The sequence below is a fragment of the Heterodontus francisci genome, chromosome 49, assembly GCF_036365525.1.
Source record: "Heterodontus francisci isolate sHetFra1 chromosome 49, sHetFra1.hap1, whole genome shotgun sequence".
Classification (NCBI taxonomy): Eukaryota; Metazoa; Chordata; class Chondrichthyes; order Heterodontiformes; family Heterodontidae; genus Heterodontus; species Heterodontus francisci.
The window spans coordinates 9,904,989-9,928,075 of NC_090419.1; the positions used below are offsets into that span (position 1 = coordinate 9,904,989).

The following is a 23,087-nucleotide window of genomic DNA, read 5'->3' on the forward strand; positions in this document are numbered from 1 at the left end:
TGGTTCGGCGGGGGTGAGGGATACAGAGAGACTGGTTCGGCGGGGGTGAAGGATACAGAGAGACTGGGTGGGTGGGGGTGAAGGATGCAGAGAGACTGGGTCGGTGGGGGTGAAGGATACAGAGAGACTGGGTCGGTGGGGGTGAGGGATACAGAGAGACTGGTTCGGTGGAGGTGAGGGATACAGAGAGACTGGTTCGGTGGGGGTGAAGGATACAGAGAGACTGGGTGGGTGGGGGTGAAGGATACAGAGAGACTGGGTGGGTGGGGGTGATGGATACAGAGAGACTGGGTGGGTGGAGGTGAGTGATGCGGAGAGACTGGGTGGGTGGGGGTGAAGGATACAGAGAGACTGGGTGGGTGGGGGTGAAGGATACAGAGAGACTGGTTCGGCGGGGGTGAAGGATACAGAGAGACTGGGTGGGTGGGGGTGAAGGATACAGAGAGACTGGTTCGGCGGGGGTGAAGGATACAGAGAGACTGGGTGGGTGGGGGTGAAGGATACAGAGAGACTGGTTCGGCGGGGGTTAGGGATATGGTGTGTAGTTGGATGGACCTCTGGGAGAAAGCTGCAAGTCTGTTTGTACTGATGCTGAGATGTTTTCTTTCACCGCTGTGTTTCCCACAGGGCTTTCGGACGATCCTGCGGACTTCAACAAGAGGGTTCACGTCTACGGAACAAACTTTATACCGCCTAAAAAAGCCAAGACCTTCCTCCAGTTAGTCTGGGAAGCGCTGCAAGATGTAACACTGATAATCTTAGAGATAGCAGCCATTATATCCCTCGCTTTGTCATTTTATCATCCACCAGCAGAGCAAAGTAATGGTAAGATCCTTTCTCGTCATCACCATGCAGGTCCACCCCTTCCCACAGGGGTATCATTGATCACCATGCCGGTCCACCCCTTCCTACACGGGTATCATTGATCACCATGCAGGTCCACCCCTTCCTACACGGGTATCATTGATCACCATGCAGGTCCACCCCTTCCCACATGGGTATCATTGATCACCATGCAGGTCCACCCCTTCCCACACGGGTATCATTGATCACCATGCAGGTCCACCCCTTCCCACAGGGGTATCATTGATCACCATGCAGGTCCACCCCTTCCCACAGGGGTATCATTGATCACCATGCAGGTCCACCCCTTCCCACACGGGTATCATTGATCACCATGCAGGTCCACCCCTTCCCACAGGGGTATCATTGATCACCATGCAGGTCCACCCCTTCCCACAGGGGTATCATTGATCACCATGCAGGTCCACCCCTTCCCACACGGGTATCATTGATCACCATGCAGGTCCACCCCTTCCCACAGGGGTATCATTGATCACCATGCAGGTCCACCCCTTCCCACAGGGGTATCATTGATCACCATGCAGGTCCACCCCTTCCCACACGGGTATCATTGATCACCATGCAGGTCCACCCCTTCCCACAGGGGTATCATTGATCACCATGCAGGTCCACCCCTTCCCACACGGGTATCATTGATCACCATGCAGGTCCACCCCTTCCCACACGGGTATCATTGATCACCATGCAGGTCCACCCCTTCCCACAGGGGTATCATTGATCACCATGCAGGTCCACCCCTTCCCACAGGGGTATCATTGATCACCATGCAGGTCCACCCCTTCCCACAGGGGTATCATTGATCACCATGCAGGTCCACCCCTTCCCACACGGGTATCATTGATCACCATGCAGGTCCACCCCTTCCCACAGGGGTATCATTGATCACCATGCAGGTCCACCCCTTCTACAGGGGTATCATTGATCACCATGCAGGTCCACCCCTTCCCACAGGGGTATCATTGATCACCATGCAGGTCCACCCCTTCCCACAGGGGTATCATTGATCACCATGCAGGTCCACCCCTTCCCACAGGGGTATCATTGATCACCATGCAGGTCCACCCCTTCTACAGGGGTATCATTGATCACCATGCAGGTCCACCCCTTCCCACACGGGTATCATTGATCACCATGCAGGTCCACCCCTTCCCACAGGGGTATCATTGATCACCATGCAGGTCCACCCCTTCCCACACGGGTATCATTGATCACCATGCAGGTCCACCCCTTCCCACACGGGTATCATTGATCACCATGCAGGTCCACCCCTTCCCACAGGGGTATCATTGATCACCATGCAGGTCCACCCCTTCTACAGGGGTATCATTGATCACCATGCAGGTCCACCCCTTCCCACAGGGTATCATTGATCGCCATGCAGGTCCACCCCTTCCCACAGGGGTATCATTGATTGATTGCCATGCAGGTCCACCTTTTCCCACAGGGGTATCATTGCTCCTCAAGGCGGGATGGGTGTCAGCTCAGCTTCTTATTGGCTGGATGTTTCTCGAGTTTTTTACCACTCTCCTGGGAGCTGGGGGTTGGGCGGGGGGGGGTGGTGACCATAACATTGAATAACTTTGAATTTTACAACAAACAAACTGGCCATTCGGCCCAACGCCCCATATCCCTCAATCCCACCCAAGGCCCCCATCCCTCAGGATGTACAAGTTCCCATGGCCACTATTAGACAAAAGCGGTGGGGGAATTCTCCCCGGTGTCCCTCAACCAAGACTTTGAAAGATAGACACAAAGCAGTCACTGGATTTTCCGGGATCTTGCTGTGCAGAAATTGCCTGCCTCGTTTCCTATGTTACAACAGCCAACACACTCCTGAAAGAAAAACGTGATCCATTGACCGCGAAGCGATTTGGGATGGTCCTGAGGTTGTGAAGGATGTTGTAGAAATGGGGGTCCTTTTCTCGATTTGACGTCCGTGTTGAAATGGTGTCTTTGCTCTTTGATCCTGTCTTTCTCAGCATGTGGGAGCACGTCCTCAGGAACCGAGGATGAAGGAGAGACCGATGCTGGGTGGATTGAAGGACTGGCCATCTTGCTCTCGGTCCTCTGCGTGGTCGTCGTCACTGCTTTCAATGACTGGAGCAAGGAGAAACAGTTCCGGGGCTTGCAGAATCGCATAGAGCAGGAGCAAAAGTTCAGCGTGGCTCGTAACGGTCAAGTGATCCAGATCCCGGTCACGAACATCACTGTAGGAGATATAGCCCAAATTAAATATGGTAGGTTTGCTTGTGGAGATCAGGTTGGACAGCCATCTTCCCCTGACTGAATGATAGACGAAATTGGTACCTCAATGATAGGTGGACATGTAGCGTCCATCACTGATAGAGACTGACCAATAGAGTCCATGAAACGTGGGAAGGGCAATTCCAATTGACCAATGACCTGTTATATCATTACAACTGGATGCTATGGGCTCTAGCCCATTACTGTCAGTGGTGCCTTTATCGAGAGCTGTAAAACTTGAAGCTCTGTCTTCCCTCTCAGGTGGACGTAAAGGATCGCACAGCCCCGACTGTTGGATGAAGAGCAGCCGGGAGTTCACCCTGGTGACCTGAGGCTATTGTTCATTCCTCAGTCGACATCGCTGAGGAAATGGATGTTCTGGTCATTTATCACATTGCTGTTTGTGGGATCTTGCTATGCTGGCTTGGGCATTGAGAACCGCATCCTCGGCCCCACTGTCTTATTACGTTTCTTGTGTATCATGTTTAGCTGTCGACACTGTTCAGAAACAGGTGTCAGGGAGGCCCGACTGACTCTCTAATTGGCGTTTAACCTCTGACCTTTGCACTGGCAGGTGACCTCATACCTGCTGATGGCATTCTAATTCAGGGAAATGACCTCCAGATCGATGAGAGCTCACTAACAGGAGAGTCGGACCATGTGTGCAAGTCAGCTGACAAAGACCCAATGTTGCTCGCTGGTACGTATCTTACGCCAAGAACTTCAGAAAAAGGAGCAGGAGTAGGCCATTCGGCCCCTCAAGCCTGCTCTGCCATTCAATACAATCATGGCTGTTTCTCTACGTCCGCTCCAATTTCCTGTCTGTTCCCCATATCCCTTGCTTTGCCTCGTGCCCAAAAAAAATTAACCATCTCTGTCTTGAATATACTCGAGGAGAGAATTCCAAAGATTCACAACACTCCGAGTGAAGAAATATCTCCCCATCTCAGTCCGAAATGACCGATCCCTTATCCTGAGACTGTGACCCCCGTGTTCGAGACTCTCCAGCCGGGGAGTGCGGGGGGAAACAGCCTCTCAGTATCTACCCTGTCAAACCCCTCTCAGAATTTTATACCTTTCAATGAGATCACCTCTCATTCTAAACTCCAGGGAATATCGGCCTGTTCTACTCAACCTCTCATAGGACATCTTCCCACGCCCTACATGACGGTGTGATACAGTACAGAGTAACAATACAGGGCAGTAATAAATAGTTCCAATATAGTACAGGACACTAAAACAAGGTGAATGCTGCCATGTTATTCAACTTCAACTTGCCTGGTTCAGCAACAGAGTAAAGCTCCCTCCACACTGTCCCCCATCAAACACTCCCAGGACAGGTACACAGGTACAGCACGGGGGTTAGATACAGAGTAAAGCTCCCTCGACTCTGTCCCCCATCAAACACTCTCAGAACAGGTACAGCACAGGGTTAGATACAGAATAAAGCTCCCTCTCCACCGTCCTCATCAAACACTCCCCAGGACAGGTACAGCACGGGGTTAGATACAGAGTAAAGCTCCCTCTACACTGTCCCCATCAAACACTCCCAGGACAGGTACAGTACGGGGGCTAGATACAGAGTAAAGCTCCCTCTACACTGTCCCCATCAAACACTCCCAGGACAGGTACAGCACGGGGGTTAGATACAGAGTAAAGCTCCCTCTACACTGTCCCCCATCAAACACTCCCAGGACTGGTACAGCACTGGGGTTAGATACAGAGTAAAGCTCCCTCTACACTGTCCTCCATCAAACACTCCCAGGACAGGTCCTAAGGTCCTCGGGGAGTCAACTTGCCCCAGGGCTGGGCTCAGGCCCAGGGTGAATAAGAAAAAAGAGTGCGGAGGTGGAGGCCTCTGATGATATGGAAGTCTCTGAGCCTCTGCGCCCTGGTGGGAAAAGGAGGAGAAGGCACCCCTCCACTGAAATAACACAGGGCCCATCTGTTGGAGGGGAGCTGTCTCAGGTCCCCAGGTTTCCCCTACCGCTACCACCAAGGCTACAAAGTCTGGGCAGGAGCTCCCTATTCCTCAGGATGGAGGGGAGGGGAAGGCCCCGGTACATGAGGCCCCTCCTGAAAGAGTAAGTGGGGTCCTGCTTGTGGTGGGGGAGCCTGTGGACTCCGCCCATTCTGCCACTGCTACTGGGTCGGGTGCCCTGAGTGAAGGGGAGGGCAAGGCCCCAGAGGGTCGGCCCTCCCAGCCGGAGTCCACCTCCAACCAAGAGACACCCGACCCAGTTATAACCGAGAATGCTGCCCCATTTGCTGGACCTGTGGGTGCTGGCGGAGCGGGAGATGGCCTCCTCTCTCCGCCTCCAGTCTCGGCTCCGGCTGGTTTTCCGGAATCGGGAACTATGGTCTCCCCTGGACCACTCATTGGCCTGGGGACGGAGGTGGAGGGAGGTCCTGAACAGCTGGTGCCTACAGGCTCCAGTTTCACGATAGAACCCAGAGAGGACTCCTCCGCCATCGATACTGGGGGTGGGATCGTGACGGAGGCGGGACCAGCTGGTGCGGCAGGGGCGTCCGCCCCACAGTGTGTGGTGGATGTGTCGGCCGCTGGCGGTGACGACCCGGAGGAGGATGGGGATTCATTGTGGGGCATGGAGGATGACCTTGATTCCATCGCCAGTGAGGTGGTGGAGTCCCTTGTGCCTCCCACCGAATCTCCTCTCATCCCCACGGCGGAACTCCAGGATTTCCTCACGGTTTGCAGGGGCTGCCGCAATAAAGTTCAGCTGGCCCTCGACCGCTGGTCGAATCTGGCGCTGATCATACAGTCCGTCCGTGCCGCCCTTAAGATAGCGGGCAAGCGCGCGGACGTGAAACTGGCTGAGAGGCGCCGTTTTAATGTGTTCCTCAATGGGTTGCTGGGGGAGTGGAGGGCCAGGTGCACTTCCACTCCCTCCTCACAGTGAGCTGTTGGTGACGGGTTTTAAGTACCTTTGACATGAAGATAACCATAGCCAGCCTCAACATCAACGGCAGCAGGGGGTCTCACTGCAGATTTCACAATCTCTCAGTCCTTAGGGAAGGGAGATACGCGGTGAGCTTTCTGCAGGAAACCCACACCGTTCCGGGAGACGAAGCCACCTGGCTCCTGGAGTGGCAGGGTGGGGTCTACATGAGTCACCTCACCCCTATTTCTAGTGGGGTGGCTATCTTGTTGGCCCCGACGTTTCAGCCGGACATCGTGGGGGTCAAGGAGCTAGTGCCGGGCCGCTTGCTCCACCTCGCCGTTCGCCTGGGTAGCGTGCCGCTCCACTTTGTGAACGTGTACGCGCCCAGGCCTGGCGCGTTGCAAGCGCGCTTCTTTGAAGAAGTGTCCGCTCTCTTGAGCTCCATCGATAGCGGCGAGTGCATCATCCTCGGGGGGGATCAGCTCCCTTAACTTGGTGGACGTCTGGCGGAATCTCCATCCCGACTCCAACGCCTTCACGTGGAGGTCTGGAGGAGGGGGGTCGCGAATCGACCGCCTCTACATTTCGCAGGCGTACGTCTCCCGCGTTTCGGCGGCCTCCATGCGGCTGGTGCCGTGCTCGGACCACCGCCTGGTGTGGGCGGAGTTCACTCCGCTCCGCACGCGGGCGGGGTCCGCGTACTGGCACTTTAACAACTGGCTGCTGGAGGACGAGCGATTTCAGGACTCATCCTGTCGATTCTGGGCCGACTGGAGAAGGAAGCAGGGGGGCTTCCCCTCCTTGAGGCTATGGTGGGATGTGGGCAAGACTCACCTCCGCGTCTTCTGTCAGGAGTACGCGAAGGGGTCAACCAAGAGGCGGGAAGCCGAGATCGGGCGCCTTGAGAGGGAGGTGCTCGACTTGGAGTCCCGCCTCGGTCATGCCGTCGTGGACACGGCCCTGTGGCAGGCGTACAAAGAGAAGAAGGGCGCGCTGAGGGACCTGCAGCTCATAGGGTCCCGAGGCGCGTACGTGAGGTCGCGGATCCAGATCCTGGAAGATTTGGACCGCGCCTCACCCTTCTTCTACTCGCTGGAAAAATGGCGGGGGGTCCGTAAGCAGCTCGTTGAGCTGCAGTCCGACGACGGATCCTCCATCACGGATCCGGAGGGAATGGGCCTCCTGGTCCGTACTTATTACAGTGCGTTGTTCTCTCCGGATCCGTCCAGCGAGGATGCGCGCAGAGTTTTGTGGGAGGACCTGCCGCTGGTCAGCCCGGAGGGCGCCGAAGGATTGGAGGCTCCGCTCACGTTTGCGGAGCTGACTGGCGCCCTCCACCAGCTCTCGAGGGGCAAATCCCCAGGGCTGGATGGGTTGACCGTGGAGTTCCTCAGGGCGTTCTGGGACGTCCTGGGGGACGATTACGCGCGGGTCCTGGGGGAAAGCCTGGCGACCAGGGAGATGCTCCTCTCGTGGCGCAGGGCAGTCCATCCAGGACAACATCCACCTGGTCAGGGACCTGATCCATCTTTCCCAGAGGACTGGTCAGTCGGTCGCCTTTCTCTCCCTCGATCAGGAGAAGGTGTTCGACAGGGTGGATCACGAATACCTTTTCGGGACTCTGCGCGCTTTCGGACTCGGGCTGCATTTTGTGGCCCGGGTCCGACTTTTATACGCCGCCGCAGAGTGTCTAGTCAAAGTTAACGGGTCCTTGACGGCGCCCCTTCGCTTTGAGAGAGGAGTGCGTCAGGGGTGCCCCATGTCCGGCCAATTGTATACCATCTGCGTGGAGCCCTTCCTGTGCCTGCTTCGCAGGAGGTTGACGGGATTGGCTCTGCGCGAGCCGGCCATGCGGGTCGTCCTCTCGGCTTACGCCGACGACGTGCTCCTCGCAATCACAGATCCCGTTGACTTGCGGAGGATGAGCGACTGCCAGCAGACCTTTTCTGCCGCGTCCTCCGCAAGGATCAATTGGGAGAAATGTTCCGGACTCCTGGTTGGTCAGTGGCGGGTGGACTCCCTGCCGGAGGAGATGACACCTTTTGCGTGGAGCACCACGCACCTCCTCTATCTGGGAGTCCACCTTAGCCCCGCTGAGGAAGCCTGGCCGGCAAACTGGCAGGAGTTGGAGGCGAAAGTCACCGCTCGGCTGGGGCGCTGGACAGGACTGCTCCGAGTGCTTTCCTACAGGGGCCGAGCGTTGGTCATAAACCAACTGGTGGCCTCCATGTTGTGGTACTGGTTGGTCACTTTGTCCCCGCCCCTTGTATTTGCCACCAAGATCCAGAAGAAACGCGTCGATTTCTTCTGGGGCAAGAGGAAACACTGGGTCTCTGCCGCGGTCCTGAGTCTCCCGATCGAGGAGGGCGGTCAATCGCTGGTGTGCGTCCGCACCCAGGCTGCGACTCTCCGCCTTCGGACCCTGCAGAGATACCTGTACGTCGAACGTCCTCCCAGATGGTGTGCGCTGGCGACGTATTTTTTCCACCAGTGTCACTGCCTTCAAGACGACACGCAGCTCCCGGTGGAGTCCGTTAGCCGCGCCTCTCTGAGGGAGTTGCCTGTCTTTTACCGGGATCTTTTCCGAGTCTGGAACATGGTCGCCTCCAGTCAGGGTGCTCCCCCGCCGGCGGAGGAGAACGCCTCGGCTGTCCGGGCGGCCTACTCCGAGGACGGTCCGGCGGGCGGAGGAGTAGCCGAAACCCCCGGGACGCCCCTTACTGCGGGTGGCGAGGGGGCTCGGGAGTGCGGAGCGATCCCAGCGGAGCTGACCCCCGCTCGGCCGGAACTGCTCATCGGACCCAGGCCCCGAAACCCTCCTCGGGAGCCGGTCCCGCACAACCCGAGCCGCCTCTCGGAAATGCCCTCCGTGCCATTCCAATCGGCGCGGAGGGGTTTCCTGTACGGGCTGCTCCTGCACACTCTCCACTTCCTCGCCGTCGTCAGCCGGCCGGACACGCCCTGGCGGTCCGCGTTGCCATCTGGCGGCGAGGGGAAACCCCGATGGAGGTCTCTCTACACGGGAGTCTTCCCCCTTTACATCGGGGACCTGGGGTGGAGGGTGCTGCAGAGAGCAGTCCCGTGCAATAGACTTTTCAGTCGGTTCACGGACTCCCAGGCCACCTGTACTTTCTGCGGCCTGGACGAGTCCGTGTTCCACGTTGAAACGGAGTGTGCGAGGTTGCAGCCCCTATTTGTGTATCTGAAGGGGCTTCTCCTCAAATTCTGGCTGCACTTCAGTCCCACGCTCCTGATCTTTGGGCACCCGGTGCGGAGGGGCTTGGGCCGGGAGGAGGATCTCCTCGTCGGTCTGCTCCTGGGCCTGGCCAAGGTGGCAATTCACAGGTCCAGGCTGTGGGCTGTCGGGGGGTCCGTCTTCCCCGATTACCTGCCCCTCTTCCGCGGTTATGTTCGCGCCCAGGTGTCCCTGGAGAAGGAGCATGCGGTGTCCGCCGGTCCGCTTGAGGCCTTCCGCGACCGGTGGGCACCGCAGGGACTGGAGTGCATCGTCGACGCCAAGAATGGCATTTTAATTTGAGTTTTTGTTTATTTCTAGTTTTAATAAAGTTATGTTAAAAATATAAGTGTGTGTATAAAGGGGGCCTGAGGAATAAAGGCCCCCTCGACATAAAATATATAAAAGGGGCCTGGGGTATAAAGGCAACCTTGGGAAAAAAAAAATGGGGATTGGCTCCTCTGTAAAACAAAAAAACGGGTGTTAGATACAGAGTAAAGCTCCCTCTACACTGTCCCCATCAAATACTCCCAGGACAGGTACAGTACGGGGGTTAGATACAGAGTAAAGCTCCCTCTACACTGTCCCCATCAAATACTCCCAGGACAGGTACAGTACGGGGGTTAGATACAGAGTAAAGCTCCCTTTAATGAATGTAATCACCTCTGTAAGTCTGCCAAAAGATGCTTCACCTCCTGAAGGACGTGGATGAGCTTTCCGGACGTCGATGGTGGGCACTTGGGACCTTACTACCTGCACCCGCTTTCCCCGCCCCCCTTTTCCCCCCCCTTCCCCTTCCCTGCTCCACCCTCTCAGCTCACCCCCCAACAACCCCGTCCCAGCCCGCCCCCCCCCCCTGCACCCCCCCCACCCCCTTACAGCCCCCTTCCCAGCTCCCCCTCGCACCCCCCCTCCCTCCACCCCTCCCCCTCGCATCCCCTCCTCCCACAGGCACCATCCTACACCTGTGTAGGGGCCCTAACAACCCCACTGCCTTGTGGGCGTCTCGGGAGAGACCAAGGCTAAGGGAGTAAACCCTAACAAATAATCCGGAGTGGAACCCCGTTGGCGGTCATGTGTCACCTTTGGCATGTTTCCGGCAGTTCCTGCAGCCATACTGGTGCCAAACGTCGTGTCCTGCACTCCTTTGGACCCCACCAGAAAGGCCGAGAGGGGGATTTTGACAACTGGGCAACTCTCAACCTCCATAAACTTGCCCAGGCATGCGCCATGGAGAGGTCACTCCATAGTTGCCTCACAGCAACTAAAACAACACGGAAGGCAGCAGTTACGGGTTATAAGTCCAGATAAATTGGCGTAGAAACTGGGCGCCACGGGTTGCCTTTGTCGGTGGGAGAGGTCATTGCACCTCACTGGACAGCTACCGCCCGCCTCAAACCGGGCAGCCCCCGGTCAATAAGGTTCTGTCCCGCCACAGTCTGCCTGCTTCAATGGGTGCTTGGAGCTCAGGGTCATTGCCCGAAAGGTGGACTGATACACCGCACCAAACAACATGAAAAAAGGAAAGAAGGTACCAGCCCTTCGCTTTGCAAGCTGGAACGTCAGAACTATGTGTCCTGGCCTGTCGGAAGACCTTACACAAATCAACGATTCTCGGAAGACCGCCATCATTAACAACGAGCTCAGTAGACTCAATGTAGACATTGCAGCACTTCAGGAGACTCGCCTCCCCGCGAGTGGATCTCTAGCAGAGCAAGACTACACCTTCTTCTGGCAGGGCAGGGATCCTGAAGAACCAAGACAGCATGGAGTGGGCTTCGCCATCAGAAACTCCTTGCTCAGCATGATGGAGCCTCCCTCAAATGGCTCGGAACGCATACTGTCCATCCGACTGCTCACCACCTCTGGTCCAGTACACCTACTCAGCATCTATGCTCCAACACTCTGCTCCCCACCTGAAGCTAAAGACCAGTTCTATGAACAACTCCATAACATCATTAGCAGCATCCCCAACACCAAACACCTATTCCTGCTGGGGGACTTTAATGCCAGGGTTGGGGCCGACCATGACTCATGGCCCTCCTGCCTTGGGCGCTATGGCGTTGGAAGGATGAATGAGAACGGGCAGAGACTGCTTGAGTTGTGTACCTATCAGAACCTCTGCATCACCAACTCGTTCTTTCACACTAAACCCTGTCACCAGGTTTCATGGAGGCACCCAAGATCACGTCGTTGGCACCAGCTTGACCTCATCGTCACAAGGCGAGCCACCTTAAACAGTGTTCAAATCACACGCAGCTTCCGCAGTGCGGACTGCGACACCGACCACTCCCTGGTGTGCAGCAAGGTTAGACTCAGACCAAAGAAGTTGCATCATTCCAAGCAGAAGGGCCACCCGCGCATCAACACGAGCAGAATTTCTCACCCACAGCTGTTACAAAAATTTCTAAATTCACTTGTAACAGCCCTTCAAAACACTCCCACAGGGGATGCTGAGACCAAGTGGGCCCACATCAGAGATGCCATCTATGAGTCAGCTTTGACCACCTACAGCAAAAGTGCAAAGAGAAATGCAGACTGGTTTCAATCTCATAATGAAGAGCTGGAACCTGTCATAGCCGCTAAGCACATTGCACTGTTGAACTACAAGAAAGCCCCCAGCGATTTAACATCCGCAACACTTAAAGCAGCCAGAAGCACTGCACAAAGAACAGCCAGGCGCTGCGCAAACGACTACTGGCAACACCTATGCAGTCATATTCAGCTGGCCTCAGACACCGGAAACATCAGAGGAATGTATGATGGCATGAAGAGAGCTCTTGGGCCAACCATCAAGAAGATCGCCCCCCTCAAATCTAAATCAGGGGACATAATCACTGACCAACACAAACAGATAGACCGCTGGGTTGAGCACTACCTAGAACTGTACTCCAGGGAGAATGCTGTCACTGAGACTGCCCTCAATGCAGCCCAGCCTCTACCAGTCATGGATGAGCTGGACATACAGCCAACCAAATCGGAACTCAGTGATGCCATTGATTCTCTAGCCAGCGGAAAAGCCCCTGGGAAGGACAGCATTACCCCTGAAATAATCAAGAGTGCCAAGCCTGCTATACTCTCAGCACTACATGAACTGCTATGCCTGTGCTGGGACGAGGGAGCAGTACCTCAGGACATGCGCGATGCCAATATCATCACCCTCTATAAAAACAAAGGTGACCGCGGTGACTGCAACAACTACCGTGGAATCTCCCTGCTCAGCATAGTGGGGAAAGTCTTTGCTCGAGTCGCTCTAAACAGGCTCCAGAAGCTGGCCGAGCGCGTCTACCCTGAGGCACAGTGTGGCTTTCGTGCAGAGAGATCGACCGTTGACATGCTGTTCTCCCTTCGTCAGATACAGGAGAAATGCCGTGAACAACAGATGCCCCTCTACATTGCTTTCATTGATCTCACCAAAGCCTTTGACCTCGTCAGCAGACGTGGTCTCTTCAGACTACTAGAAAAGATCGGATGTCTACCAAAGCTACTAAGTATCATCACCTCATTCCATGACAATATGAAAGGCACAATTCAGCATAGCGGCGCCTCATCAGAGCCCTTTCCTATCCTGAGTGGCGTGAAACAGGGCTGTGTTCTCGCACCCACACTTTTTGGGATTTTCTTCTCCCTGCTGCTTTCACATGCGTTCAAGTCCTCTGAAGAAGGAATTTTCCTCCACACAAGATCAGGGGGCAGGTTGTTCAACCTTGCCCATCTAAGAGCGAAGTCCAAAGTACGGAAAGTCCTCATCAGGGAACTCCTCTTTGCTGACGATGCTGCTTTAACATCTCACACTGAAGAGTGCCTGCAGAGTCTCATCGACAGGTTTGCGGCTGCCTGCAATGAATTTAGCCTAACCATCGGCCTCAAGAAAACAAACATCATGGGGCAGGATGTCAGAAATGCTCCATCCATCAATATTGGCGACCACGCTCTGGAAGTGGTTCAAGAGTTCACCTACCTAGGCTCAACTATCACCAGTAACCTGTCTCTAGATGCAGAAATCAACAAGCGCATGGGAAAGGCTTCCACTGCTATGTCCAGACTGGCCAAGAGAGTGTGGGAAAATGGCGCACTGACACGGAACACAAAAGTCCGAGTGTATCAGGCCTGTGTCCTCAGTACCTTGCTCTATGGCAGCGAGGCCTGGACAACGTATGTCAGCCAAGAGCGATGTCTCAATTCATTCCATCTGTGCTGCCTCCAGAGAATACTTGGCATCAGGTGGCAGGACCGTATCTCCAACACAGAAGTCCTCGAGGCGGCCAACATCCCCAGCTTGTACACACTACTGAGTCAGCGGCGCTTGAGATGCCTTGGCCATGTGAGCCGCATGGATGATGGCAGGATCCCCAAAGACACATTGCACAGCGAGCTCGCCACTGGTATCAGACCCACCGGCCGTCCATGTCTCCGTTATAAAGACGTCTGCAAACGCGACATGAAATCGTGTGACATTGATCACAAGTCGTGGGAGTCAGTTGCCAGCATTCGCCAGAGCTGGCGGGCAGCCATAAAGACAGGGCTAAAATGTGGCGAGTCGAAGAGACTTAGTAGTTGGCAGGAAAAAAGATAGAGGCGCAAGGGGAGAGCCAACTGTGCGACAGCCCCAACAAACAAATTTCTCTGCAGCACCTGTGGAAGAGCCTGTCACTCTAGAATTGGCCTTTATAGCCACTCCAGGCGCTGCTTCACAAACCACTGACCACCTCCAGGCGCGTATCCATTGTCTCTCGAGATAAGGAGGCCCAAAAAAAAGAAAGCTCCCTCTACACTGTCCCCCATCAAATACTCCCAGCAATATTTCCTTTTTCTAACAAACTCACCATATCCCTCACCCCCACCTCTCACCATATCCCTAATGCCGTTCTAATTGAACTTCAAATCTTGCCTCATCCCTTAGCATAGAGAACAACCCCAGCTTCTCTAACCTCACCACATAACTGAAGTGCCTCATCCCTGGTACCATTCTGATCAATCTGCTCCGCACCTTTTCCAAGGCCTAGTCATCCTTCCTAAAGTGTGGTGCCCAGAATTGGACACCGTCCTGCAGCTGAGGCCAAGCCAGCGGTCGTCCAGAGGAGGGAGTGTAAAATTGGGACTGTCGGACAAAGTCAATGGTTGCCGTCTCTTTCTCCAGGCACCCATGTCATGGAAGGTTCGGGTCGCATGGTCGTGACGGCGGTTGGGATTAACTCGCAGACTGGGATCATCTTCACCCTTCTTGGGTCCGGGGTCGAGGAGGAGGAAAAGAAGAAGAAAGGTGGGCTCCAGTGAATGGTCGTGCCCGTGGGCGTGAGGGCTCACCCTCGAGATCCTCCTCCCCTGCAGGAAGCAGTTGCTTCTAAAGCATCTGCGAGCAGGAATGTTAATCTGAGGTGCCCCAAAGCCACAGGGGTTGGGAAGGGCACAGGGCATGTGCCTTCGATTGTAGCTAGGCCGAAGGAAAGGTCGCAGGAGAGGTCAAAGGGTTGCTGTTGAGGAGGCCATGTTGTTAGAAGTATCAGGTCATTAGACAGATCTCATCTGTGTGTGTCTTGCCCTTGACAGCTAGGGATGAGGGGGAAAGAGTGGGGAAACCATAATTCCGTACGTTTTAAGGTACTGGTGGATAAGGATAAGAGTAGTCCTCGGGTGAAGGTGCTAAATTGGGGGAAGGCTAATTATAACAATATTAGGCAGGAACTGAAGAATTTAGATTGGGGGCGGCTGTTTGAGGGTAAATCAACATCCGACATGTGGGAGTCTTTCAAACGTCAGCTGATTAGAATTCAGGACCAGCATGTTCATGTGAGGAAGAAAGGCAAGTTTCGGGAAGCTTGGATAACATGGGATATTGTGAGCCTAGTCAAAAAGAAAAAGGAAGCATTTGTAAGGGCTGGAAGGCTAGGAACAGACGAATCCCTTGAGGAATATAAAGAAAGTAGGAAAGAACTTAAGCAAGGAGTCAGGAGGGCTAACAGGGGTCATGAAAAGTCATTGGCAAACAGGATTAAGAAGAATCCCAAGGTTTTTTATACGTATATAAAGAGCAAGAGGCTAGCCAGGGAAAGGGTTGGCCCACTCAAGGACACAGGAGGGAATCTAGGGAATGAGGCTAGGGAAGGGAGTGTAGATAGTCTGGGTCATGTCGTTATCAAAAAGGAGGAGGTATTGGGCGTCTCGCAAAGCATTAATGTAGATAAGTCCCCAGGGCCTGATGGGATCTACCCCAGAATACTGAGGGAGGCAAGGGAGGAAATTGATGGGGCCTTGACAGAAATCTTTGCATCCTCATTGGCTACAGGTGAGGTCCCAGAGGACTGGAGAATAGCCAATGTTGTTCCTTTGTTTAAGAAGGGTGGCAAAGATAATCCAGGAAATTATAGGCTGGTGAGCCTTACGTTAGTGGTAGGGAAATTATTAGAGAGGATTCTTCGGGACAGGATTTACTCCCATTTGGAAACAAACAAACTTATTAGCGAGAGACAGCATGGTTTTGTGAAGGGGAGGTCGTGTCTTACTAATTTGATTGAGTTTTTTGAGGAAGTGACGAAGATAATTGATGAAGGAAGGGCAGTGGATGTTGTCTATATGGACTTTAGTAAAGCCTTTGAGCAGGTCCTCATGGCAGACTGGTACAAAAGGTGAAGTCACACGGGATCAGAGGTGAGCTGGCAAGATGGATACAGAACTGGCTCGGTCATAGGAGACAGAAGGTTCTTTTCTGAATGGAGGGCTGTGACTAGTGGTGTTCCGCAGGGATCAGTGCTGGGACCTTTGCTGTTTGTAGTATATATAAATGATTTGGAGGAAAATGTAGCTGGTCTGATTAGTAAGTTTGCGGACGACACAAAGGTTGGTGGAGTTGCGGATAGTGATGAGGATTGTCAGAAGATACAGCAGGATATAGATCGGTTGGAGACTTGGGCGGAGAAATGGCAGATGGAGTTTAATCTGGACAAATGTGAGATAATGCATTTTGGAAGATCTAATACAGGTTGGAAGTATACAGTAAATGGCAGAACCCTTAGGAGTATTGACAGGCAGAGAGATCTGGGCGTACAGGTCCACAGGTCACTGAAAGTGGCAACGCATGTGGATAAGGTAGTCAAGAAGGCATACGACATGCTTGCCTTCATCAGTCGGGGCATAGAGTATAAAAATTGGCAAGTCATGCTGCAGCTGTACAGAACCTTAGTTAGGCCACACTTAGAATATTGCGTGCAATTCTGGTCACCACACTACCAGAAGGACGTGGAGGCTTTGGAGAGGGTACAGAGGAGGTTTACCAGGATGTTGCCTGGTCTGCAGGGCATTAGCTATGAGGAGAGGTTGGAAAAACTCGGATTGTTTTCACTCGAACGACGGAGGTGGAGGGGCGACATAATAGAGGTTTACAAAGTTATGAGTGGCATGGACAGAGTGGATAGTCAGAAGCTTTTTCCTAGGGTGGAAGAGTCAGTTACTAGGGGACATAGGTTTAAGGTGCGAGGGGCAAAGTTTAGAGGGGATGTGCGAGGCAAGTTCTTTACACAGAGGGTGGTGAGTGCCTGGAACCTGCTGCCGGGGGAGGTGGTGGAAGCAGGTACGATAGCGACGTTTAAGAGTTATCTTGACAAATACATGAATAGGATGGGGATAGAGGGATACGGTCCCCGGAAGTGCAGAAGGTTTTAGTTTAGACAGGCATCAAGATTGGCGCAGGCTTGGAGGGCCGAATGGCTGTCCTGTTCTTTGTTCTTTGAAACCCTGAGGAGAGGTAAACCAGACAGGCTCACTGTTCTTTTGAGGAAGGAAGAGACTTCAGGTGTCCCAACTTGTAGCTTTCAAGAATCCACTGGATCCACTGTGGAGAAAGGTTTCAAATCCCAGGGGACATGGGTTAAAAGTGAGGAAATCAGGTAAAAGAGAGGCATGGGGAGCTTTTCACCCAAAGGGAATAGAATTGTGAAGAGAATAGTAACAGTGGATCCAAGAGGCAATTAGATATGTTTACAGAAGAAGATTGAGGGATATGGAGAGAAGGTAGGTCAGTGGGGTTGAGAACTATGGTGAGAGGTGGGGGTGAGGGATAAGGGCGCAAGGTGGGAGTGAGGGATAAGGGCTCGAGGTGGGGGATATGGGAGATGTTGGGTTGAGGGCTAGGGAGAGAGGTGTGTTGGTTGAGGGATAGGGAGCGAGATCTTTTTGACCTCTCACTCCTTTGCCTGCCTGTTAGCCCTTGGTAACCCCTGAGGGCCTTTGGTTCAGGAGGAGCTGAATGTGGGATTCCCGGGGATTTTGATGTGGGATTTTGTGTTCCGTAACTCCAACTGGCTTTTTGTGGGAACCGGTGGCTGAGGCGAGAATGATTTGTTGGCACCTTTGGCCTGTTCCTCACTGCCTGGCCTTTCTGTTGATTGTCGGGCCTAGTTTACTCAGGCCCCATTTGTAGGCCCGTGTGATTGGAAAATATTTCATTGGTGTAACTGAATGAATGTTGGCTTAATTTAAATTTGGGATTGTCCGAAAACCAGGCTAGATATATTGCTGGAAGAATACTTTCCAGTGCAGCGGGATTAACTGAGCATGCTTTGCAACTGGGATGAAACATACCGCTCCCTTGCTCTGTTTTGCCCCACATTCCCTCCTCGCTCGATGACCTGCGATCTTTCCCCTCTGACCTCTCACTCCCTGCTCGCTCACTGATCTGGGGTCTCTCAGCTGCCGGTGGTCAGACGCCCGCCCACTCTCTGCCTGTTTGCTATCCCATGCACAGCTAAGAAGCAGGACGGCGCCGTTGCCATGGAGATGCAGCCGCTGAAGAGCGCCGAGGGGGGCGAGGTGGATGAGCGGGAGAAGAAGAAGTCCCACGTGCCCAAGAAGGAGAAGTCGGTTCTGCAAGGGAAGTTGACCAAGCTGGCCGTGCAGATTGGCAAAGCGGGTAAGCAGCGTACTGCGGCGCGCCATTGGCAAATCGGGTCGTGACCCTTGGCGGGTCAAACGCCTAACACCGGGCGTTAAATAGGAAGGAGACCTGGGGGGGGGTGGGGGGTGAAATGTAGCGTTGAGCTCGGCCAAAAAACTTCTCCTCCTCTCCCCCCTCTGGTTCTTTTCCCGATTATCTTCAATCTGTGTCCCTCTGGTTACCGACCCTCCCGCCACTGGGAACAGTTTCTCCTGATTTACTCCATCGAAACCCTTCCTGATTCTGAACGCCTCGATTAAATCTCCCCTTAACCATCTCTGCTCGAAGGAGAACAATCCCAGCTTCTCCCAGTCTCTCCGCGTGAACTGAGTTCAAAAGTGAAAGGTTCAGGACTGCGTGCTGTATAAAGGGAACTGGATAAACTTGAAATGGTTAAAAAATACATACATGGCTAGGGGGGCAAGAGGAGGGGGGGGGGGGGGAATGGTAATAATTGGACAGATCGTTCAAAGAGCTGGAAGAGGCAGGATGGGCAGAATGGTCTCCTCCTGTGCTATATGGATCTACACGGTACAAGTTATTGAGACTTTTCTTTGTCCCCTCTGTTTCCAGGTTTAGTGATGTCAGCCATAACTGTCATCATCTTGGTGTTGTATTTTGTGGTTGAGACGTTTTGGATTAAGGGAAATGCTTGGATAACAGAATGCACCCCAGTCTACGTCCAGCATTTTGTCAAGTTCTTTATCATCGGTGTGACTGTGCTGGTGGTGGCTGTACCCGAGGGCCTTCCGCTGGCCGTCACTATCTCCTTAGCCTACTCTGTCAAGGTGAGTACCGCTTCAAGAGAAGCAGGCGTCTGTGTGTTCCCCGCCCGCCCGCTCCAGACCTTGTTGGAGCTGTGATGGGGAAGGGTTCCGGGGGTGTCATGGCCTGAGAGCTGAGGGAGCCAGAGCAAAAGAAAAGAGCGAGAAAGGTCGAGGAGGGAGAGAGACAAAAAGAGAGGCAGAGGGGGAGAGAGAGAGATCATGAAAACAGCAGGCAGTCCACGAGGTGGAGAGGGAGGAAATGAGGGGGAGGGAGGGAGAGAATCGGAGCGATAGAATGATAATGAGAGGGAGATCACGAGGGGAAGAGTAGGGAGACAGAGAGAGTGGGGGAGGGAGGGACCGGAATGGAGTGAGAGAGAATGAGACTGATAAAGGGAGGGAGACCGTTAGGGAGAGGTTAGGGAATGAGGAGTACAGAGAGACAGCAAGAGAGAAAGAGAGGAGAGGGAAATAGAGAGGGAGGAGAGAAAGGGAGAAAGGGACAGGGAAAGAGAGCCCCACAGACAGTGCGGCGCTCCCTCGGTACTGACCCTCCGACAGTGTCGTGCTCCCTCAGAGAGAATGACTGACTGACTGAGATTGATATTGGGAATTTGTTCTACGTGTAACGTTCACTCGCAGTGTGTGAGTGGGCGTTTTTGTGCGAGTGTGTGTATTGGTGAGTGTGTGTGTGGGAGTGATTGTGTGTCTGTGAGCGTGTGGAAACTGTAACTCCTCTCTGCGGCCCTTGACCGTTTTGGGAGAGGATCTTTGAGGGTTTTGTTCTGAATGAGGTGTGTCCTCGCATTGAGAAAATGATGGCGTGCGAGAGTGCTAGTGTGTGTGTGTGTGCGAGAGCTAGTGTGTGTGTGCGAGAGCTAGTGTGTGTGTGTGTGTGAGCTAGTGTGTGTGTGTGTGTGAGCTAGTGTGTGTGTGTGCGAGAGCTAGTGTGTGTGTGCGTGAGCTAGTGTGTGTGTGTGTGTGAGCTAGTGTGTGTGTGTGCGAGAGCTAGTGTGTGTGTGCGTGAGCTAGTGTGTGTGTGTGTGAGCTAGTGTGTGTGTGTGTGTGAGCTAGTGTGTGTGTGTGTGTGAGCTAGTGTGTGTGTGTGTGCGAGGGCTAGTGTGTGTGTGCGTGAGCTAGTGTGTGTGTGTGCGTGAGCTAGTGTGTGTGTGTGTGTGAGCTAGTGTGTGTGTGTGTGTGTGAGCTAGTGTGTGTGTGTGTGTGAGCTAGTGTGTGTGTGCGAGAGCTAGTGTGTGTGTGTGCGTGAGCTAGTGTGTGTGTGCGTGAGCTAGTGTGTGTGTGCGTGAGCTAGTGTGTGTGTGTGCGTGAGCTAGTGTGTGTGTGTGCGAGAGCTAGTGTGTGTGTGTGTGCGTGAGCTAGTGTGTGTGTGTGCGTGAGCTAGTGTGTGTGTGTGCGTGAGCTAGTGTGTGTGTGTGCGAGAGCTAGTGTGTGTGTGTGTGTGAGCTAGTGTGTGTGTGTGTGTGAGCTAGTGTGTGTGTGTGTGAGCTAGTGTGTGTGTGTGTGTGAGCTAGTGTGTGTGTGTGTGTGAGCTAGTGTGTGTGTGTGAGCTAGTGTGTGTGTGAGCTAGTGTGTGTGTGTGTGTGAGCTAGTGTGTGTGTGTGTGAGCTAGTGTGTGTGTGTGTGTGAGCTAGTGTGTGTGTGTGTGTGAGCTAGTGTGTGTGTGTGAGCTAGTGTGTGTGTGTGTGTGAGCTAGTGTGTGTGTGTGTGTGAGCTAGTGTGTGTGTGCGAGAGCTAGTGTGTGTGTGTGCGTGAGCTAGTGTGTGTGTGCGTGAGCTAGTGTGTGTGTGCGTGAGCTAGTGTGTGTGTGTGCGTGAGCTAGTGTGTGTGTGTGCGTGAGCTAGTGTGTGTGTGTGCGAGAGCTAGTGTGTGTGTGTGTGCGTGAGCTAGTGTGTGTGTGTGCGTGAGCTAGTGTGTGTGTGTGCGTGAGCTAGTGTGTGTGTGTGCGAGAGCTAGTGTGTGTGTGTGTGTGAGCTAGTGTGTGTGTGTGTGTGAGCTAGTGTGTGTGTGTGTGTGAGCTAGTGTGTGTGTGTGTGTGAGCTAGTGTGTGTGTGTGTGAGCTAGTGTGTGTGTGTGTGTGAGCTAGTGTGTGTGTGTGTGTGAGCTAGTGTGTGTGTGTGAGCTAGTGTGTGTGTGTGTGTGAGCTAGTGTGTGTGTGTGTGAGCTAGTGTGTGTGTGTGCGAGAGCTAGTGTGTGTGTGTGCGAGAGCTAGTGTGTGTGTGTGCGAGAGCTAGTGTGTGTGTGTGCGTGAGCTAGTGTGTGTGTGCGTGAGCTAGTGTGTGTGTGTGCGTGAGCTAGTGTGTGTGTGTGCGTGAGCTAGTGTGTGTGTGCGTGAGCTAGTGTGTGTGTGCGTGAGCTAGTGTGTGTGTGTGTGTGAGCTAGTGTGTGTGTGTGTGTGAGCTAGTGTGTGTGTGTGCGTGAGCTAGTGTGTGTGTGCGTGAGCTAGTGTGTGTGTGCGTGAGCTAGTGTGTGTGTGCGTGAGCTAGTGTGTGTGTGTGTGAGCTAGTGTGTGTGTGTGTGTGAGCTAGTGTGTGTGTGTGTGCGAGGGCTAGTGTGTGTGTGCGTGAGCTAGTGTGTGTGTGTGCGAGAGCTAGTGTGTGTGTGTGCGAGAGCTAGTGTGTATGTGTGCGAGAGCTAGTGTGTGTGTGTGTGCGTGAGCTAGTGTGTGTGTGTGTGTGAGCTAGTGTGTGTGTGTGTGAGCTAGTGTGTGTGTGTGTGAGCTAGTGTGTGTGTGTGTGTGAGCTAGTGTGTGTGTGAGCTAGTGTGTGTGTGTGTGAGCTAGTGTGTGTGTGTGTGTGAGCTAGTGTGTGTGTGTGTGTGAGCTAGTGTGTGTGTGTGCGAGAGCTTGTGTGTGTGTGTGAGCTAGTGTGTGTGTGTGCGAGAGCTAGTGTGTGTGTGTGCGAGAGCTAGTGTGTGTGTGTGCGAGAGCTAGTGTGTGTGTGTGCGTGAGCTAGTGTGTGTGTGCGAGAGCTAGTGTGTGTGTGTGCGAGAGCTAGTGTGTGTGTGTGCGAGAGCTAGTGTGTGTGTGTGTGCGAGAGCTAGTGTGTGTGTGTGTGCGAGAGCTAGTGTGTGTGTGTGCATGAGCTAGTGTGTGTGTGTGCGAGAGCTAGTGTGTGGGTGTGCGAGAGCTAGTGTGTGTGTGTGCGAGAGCTAGTGTGTGTGTGCGAGAGCTAGTGTGTGTGTGTGCGAGAGCTAGTGTGTGTGTGTGCGAGAGCTAGTGTGTGTGTGTGCGAGAGCTAGTGTGTGTGTGTGCGAGAGCTAGTGTGTGTGTGCGTGAGCTAGTGTGTGTGTGTGCGTGAGCTAGTGTGTGTGTGTGCGAGAGCTAGTGTGTGTGTGTGCGAGAGCTAGTGTGTGTGTGTGCGAGAGCTAGTGTGTGTGTGCGAGAGCTAGTGTGTGTGTGTGTGCGTGAGCTAGTGTGTGTGTGTGTGCGTGAGCTAGTGTGTGTGTGCGTGAGCTAGTGTGTGTGTGTGCGTGAGCTAGTGTGTGTGTGCGTGAGCTAGTGTGTGTGTGTGTGCGTGAGCTAGTGTGTGTGTGTGCGAGAGCTAGTGTGTGTGTGTGTGCGAGAGCTAGTGTGTGTGTGTGTGCGAGAGCTAGTGTGTGTGTGCGAGAGCTAGTGTGTGTGTGTGTGCGAGAGCTAGTGTGTGTGTGCGAGAGCTAGTGTGTGTGTGCGAGAGCTAGTGTGTGTGTGTGCGAGAGCTAGTGTGTGTGTGTGCGAGAGCTAGTGTGTGTGTGTGCGTGAGCTAGTGTGTGTGTGTGTGTGCGAGAGCTAGTGTGTGTGTGTGTGCGAGAGCTAGTGTGTGTGTGTGCGTGAGCTAGTGTGTGTGTGCGAGAGCTAGTGTGTGTGTGTGCGAGAGCTAGTGTGTGTGTGTGCGTGAGCTAGTGTGTGTGCGAGAGCTAGTGTGTGTGTGTGCGAGAGCTAGTGTGTGTGCGTGAGCTAGTGTGTGTGCGTGAGCTAGTGTGTGTGCGTGAGCTAGTGTGTGTGCGTGAGCTAGTGTGTGTGCGAGAGCTAGTGTGTGTGTGTGCGAGAGCTAGTGTGTGTGTGTGCGAGAGCTAGTGTGTGTGTGTGCGTGAGCTAGTGTGTGTGTGTGCGTGAGCTAGTGTGTGTGTGTGCGTGAGCTAGTGTGTGT

At 53.8% G+C, this 23,087-nt stretch overlaps 1 protein-coding gene across 8 annotated transcripts in view; it reads left to right on the top strand.

Moving 5' to 3' along the window:
* LOC137358276 (plasma membrane calcium-transporting ATPase 3-like) overlaps positions 1-23,087 on the top strand; it is a 110,351-nt gene that overhangs the window by 6,266 nt on the left and 80,998 nt on the right. For 2 of the 8 annotated variants that reach the window (XM_068024180.1, XM_068024184.1), the window contains exons 2-7: positions 628-825; positions 2,844-3,101; positions 3,683-3,808; positions 14,387-14,509; positions 17,987-18,151; positions 18,749-18,963. In XM_068024180.1, the coding sequence (XP_067880281.1) occupies positions 628-825; positions 2,844-3,101; positions 3,683-3,808; positions 14,387-14,509; positions 17,987-18,151; positions 18,749-18,963 (1,085 nt within the window). Of the gene's footprint in view, positions 1-627; positions 826-2,843; positions 3,102-3,682; positions 3,809-14,386; positions 14,520-14,684; positions 14,717-15,334; positions 15,371-16,598; positions 16,621-17,026; positions 17,036-17,304; positions 17,332-17,945; positions 18,152-18,748; positions 18,964-23,087 lie in introns of all 8 variants that reach the window. The other 6 variants (XM_068024187.1, XM_068024186.1, XM_068024182.1 and 3 more) reach the window with 6 other exon arrangements.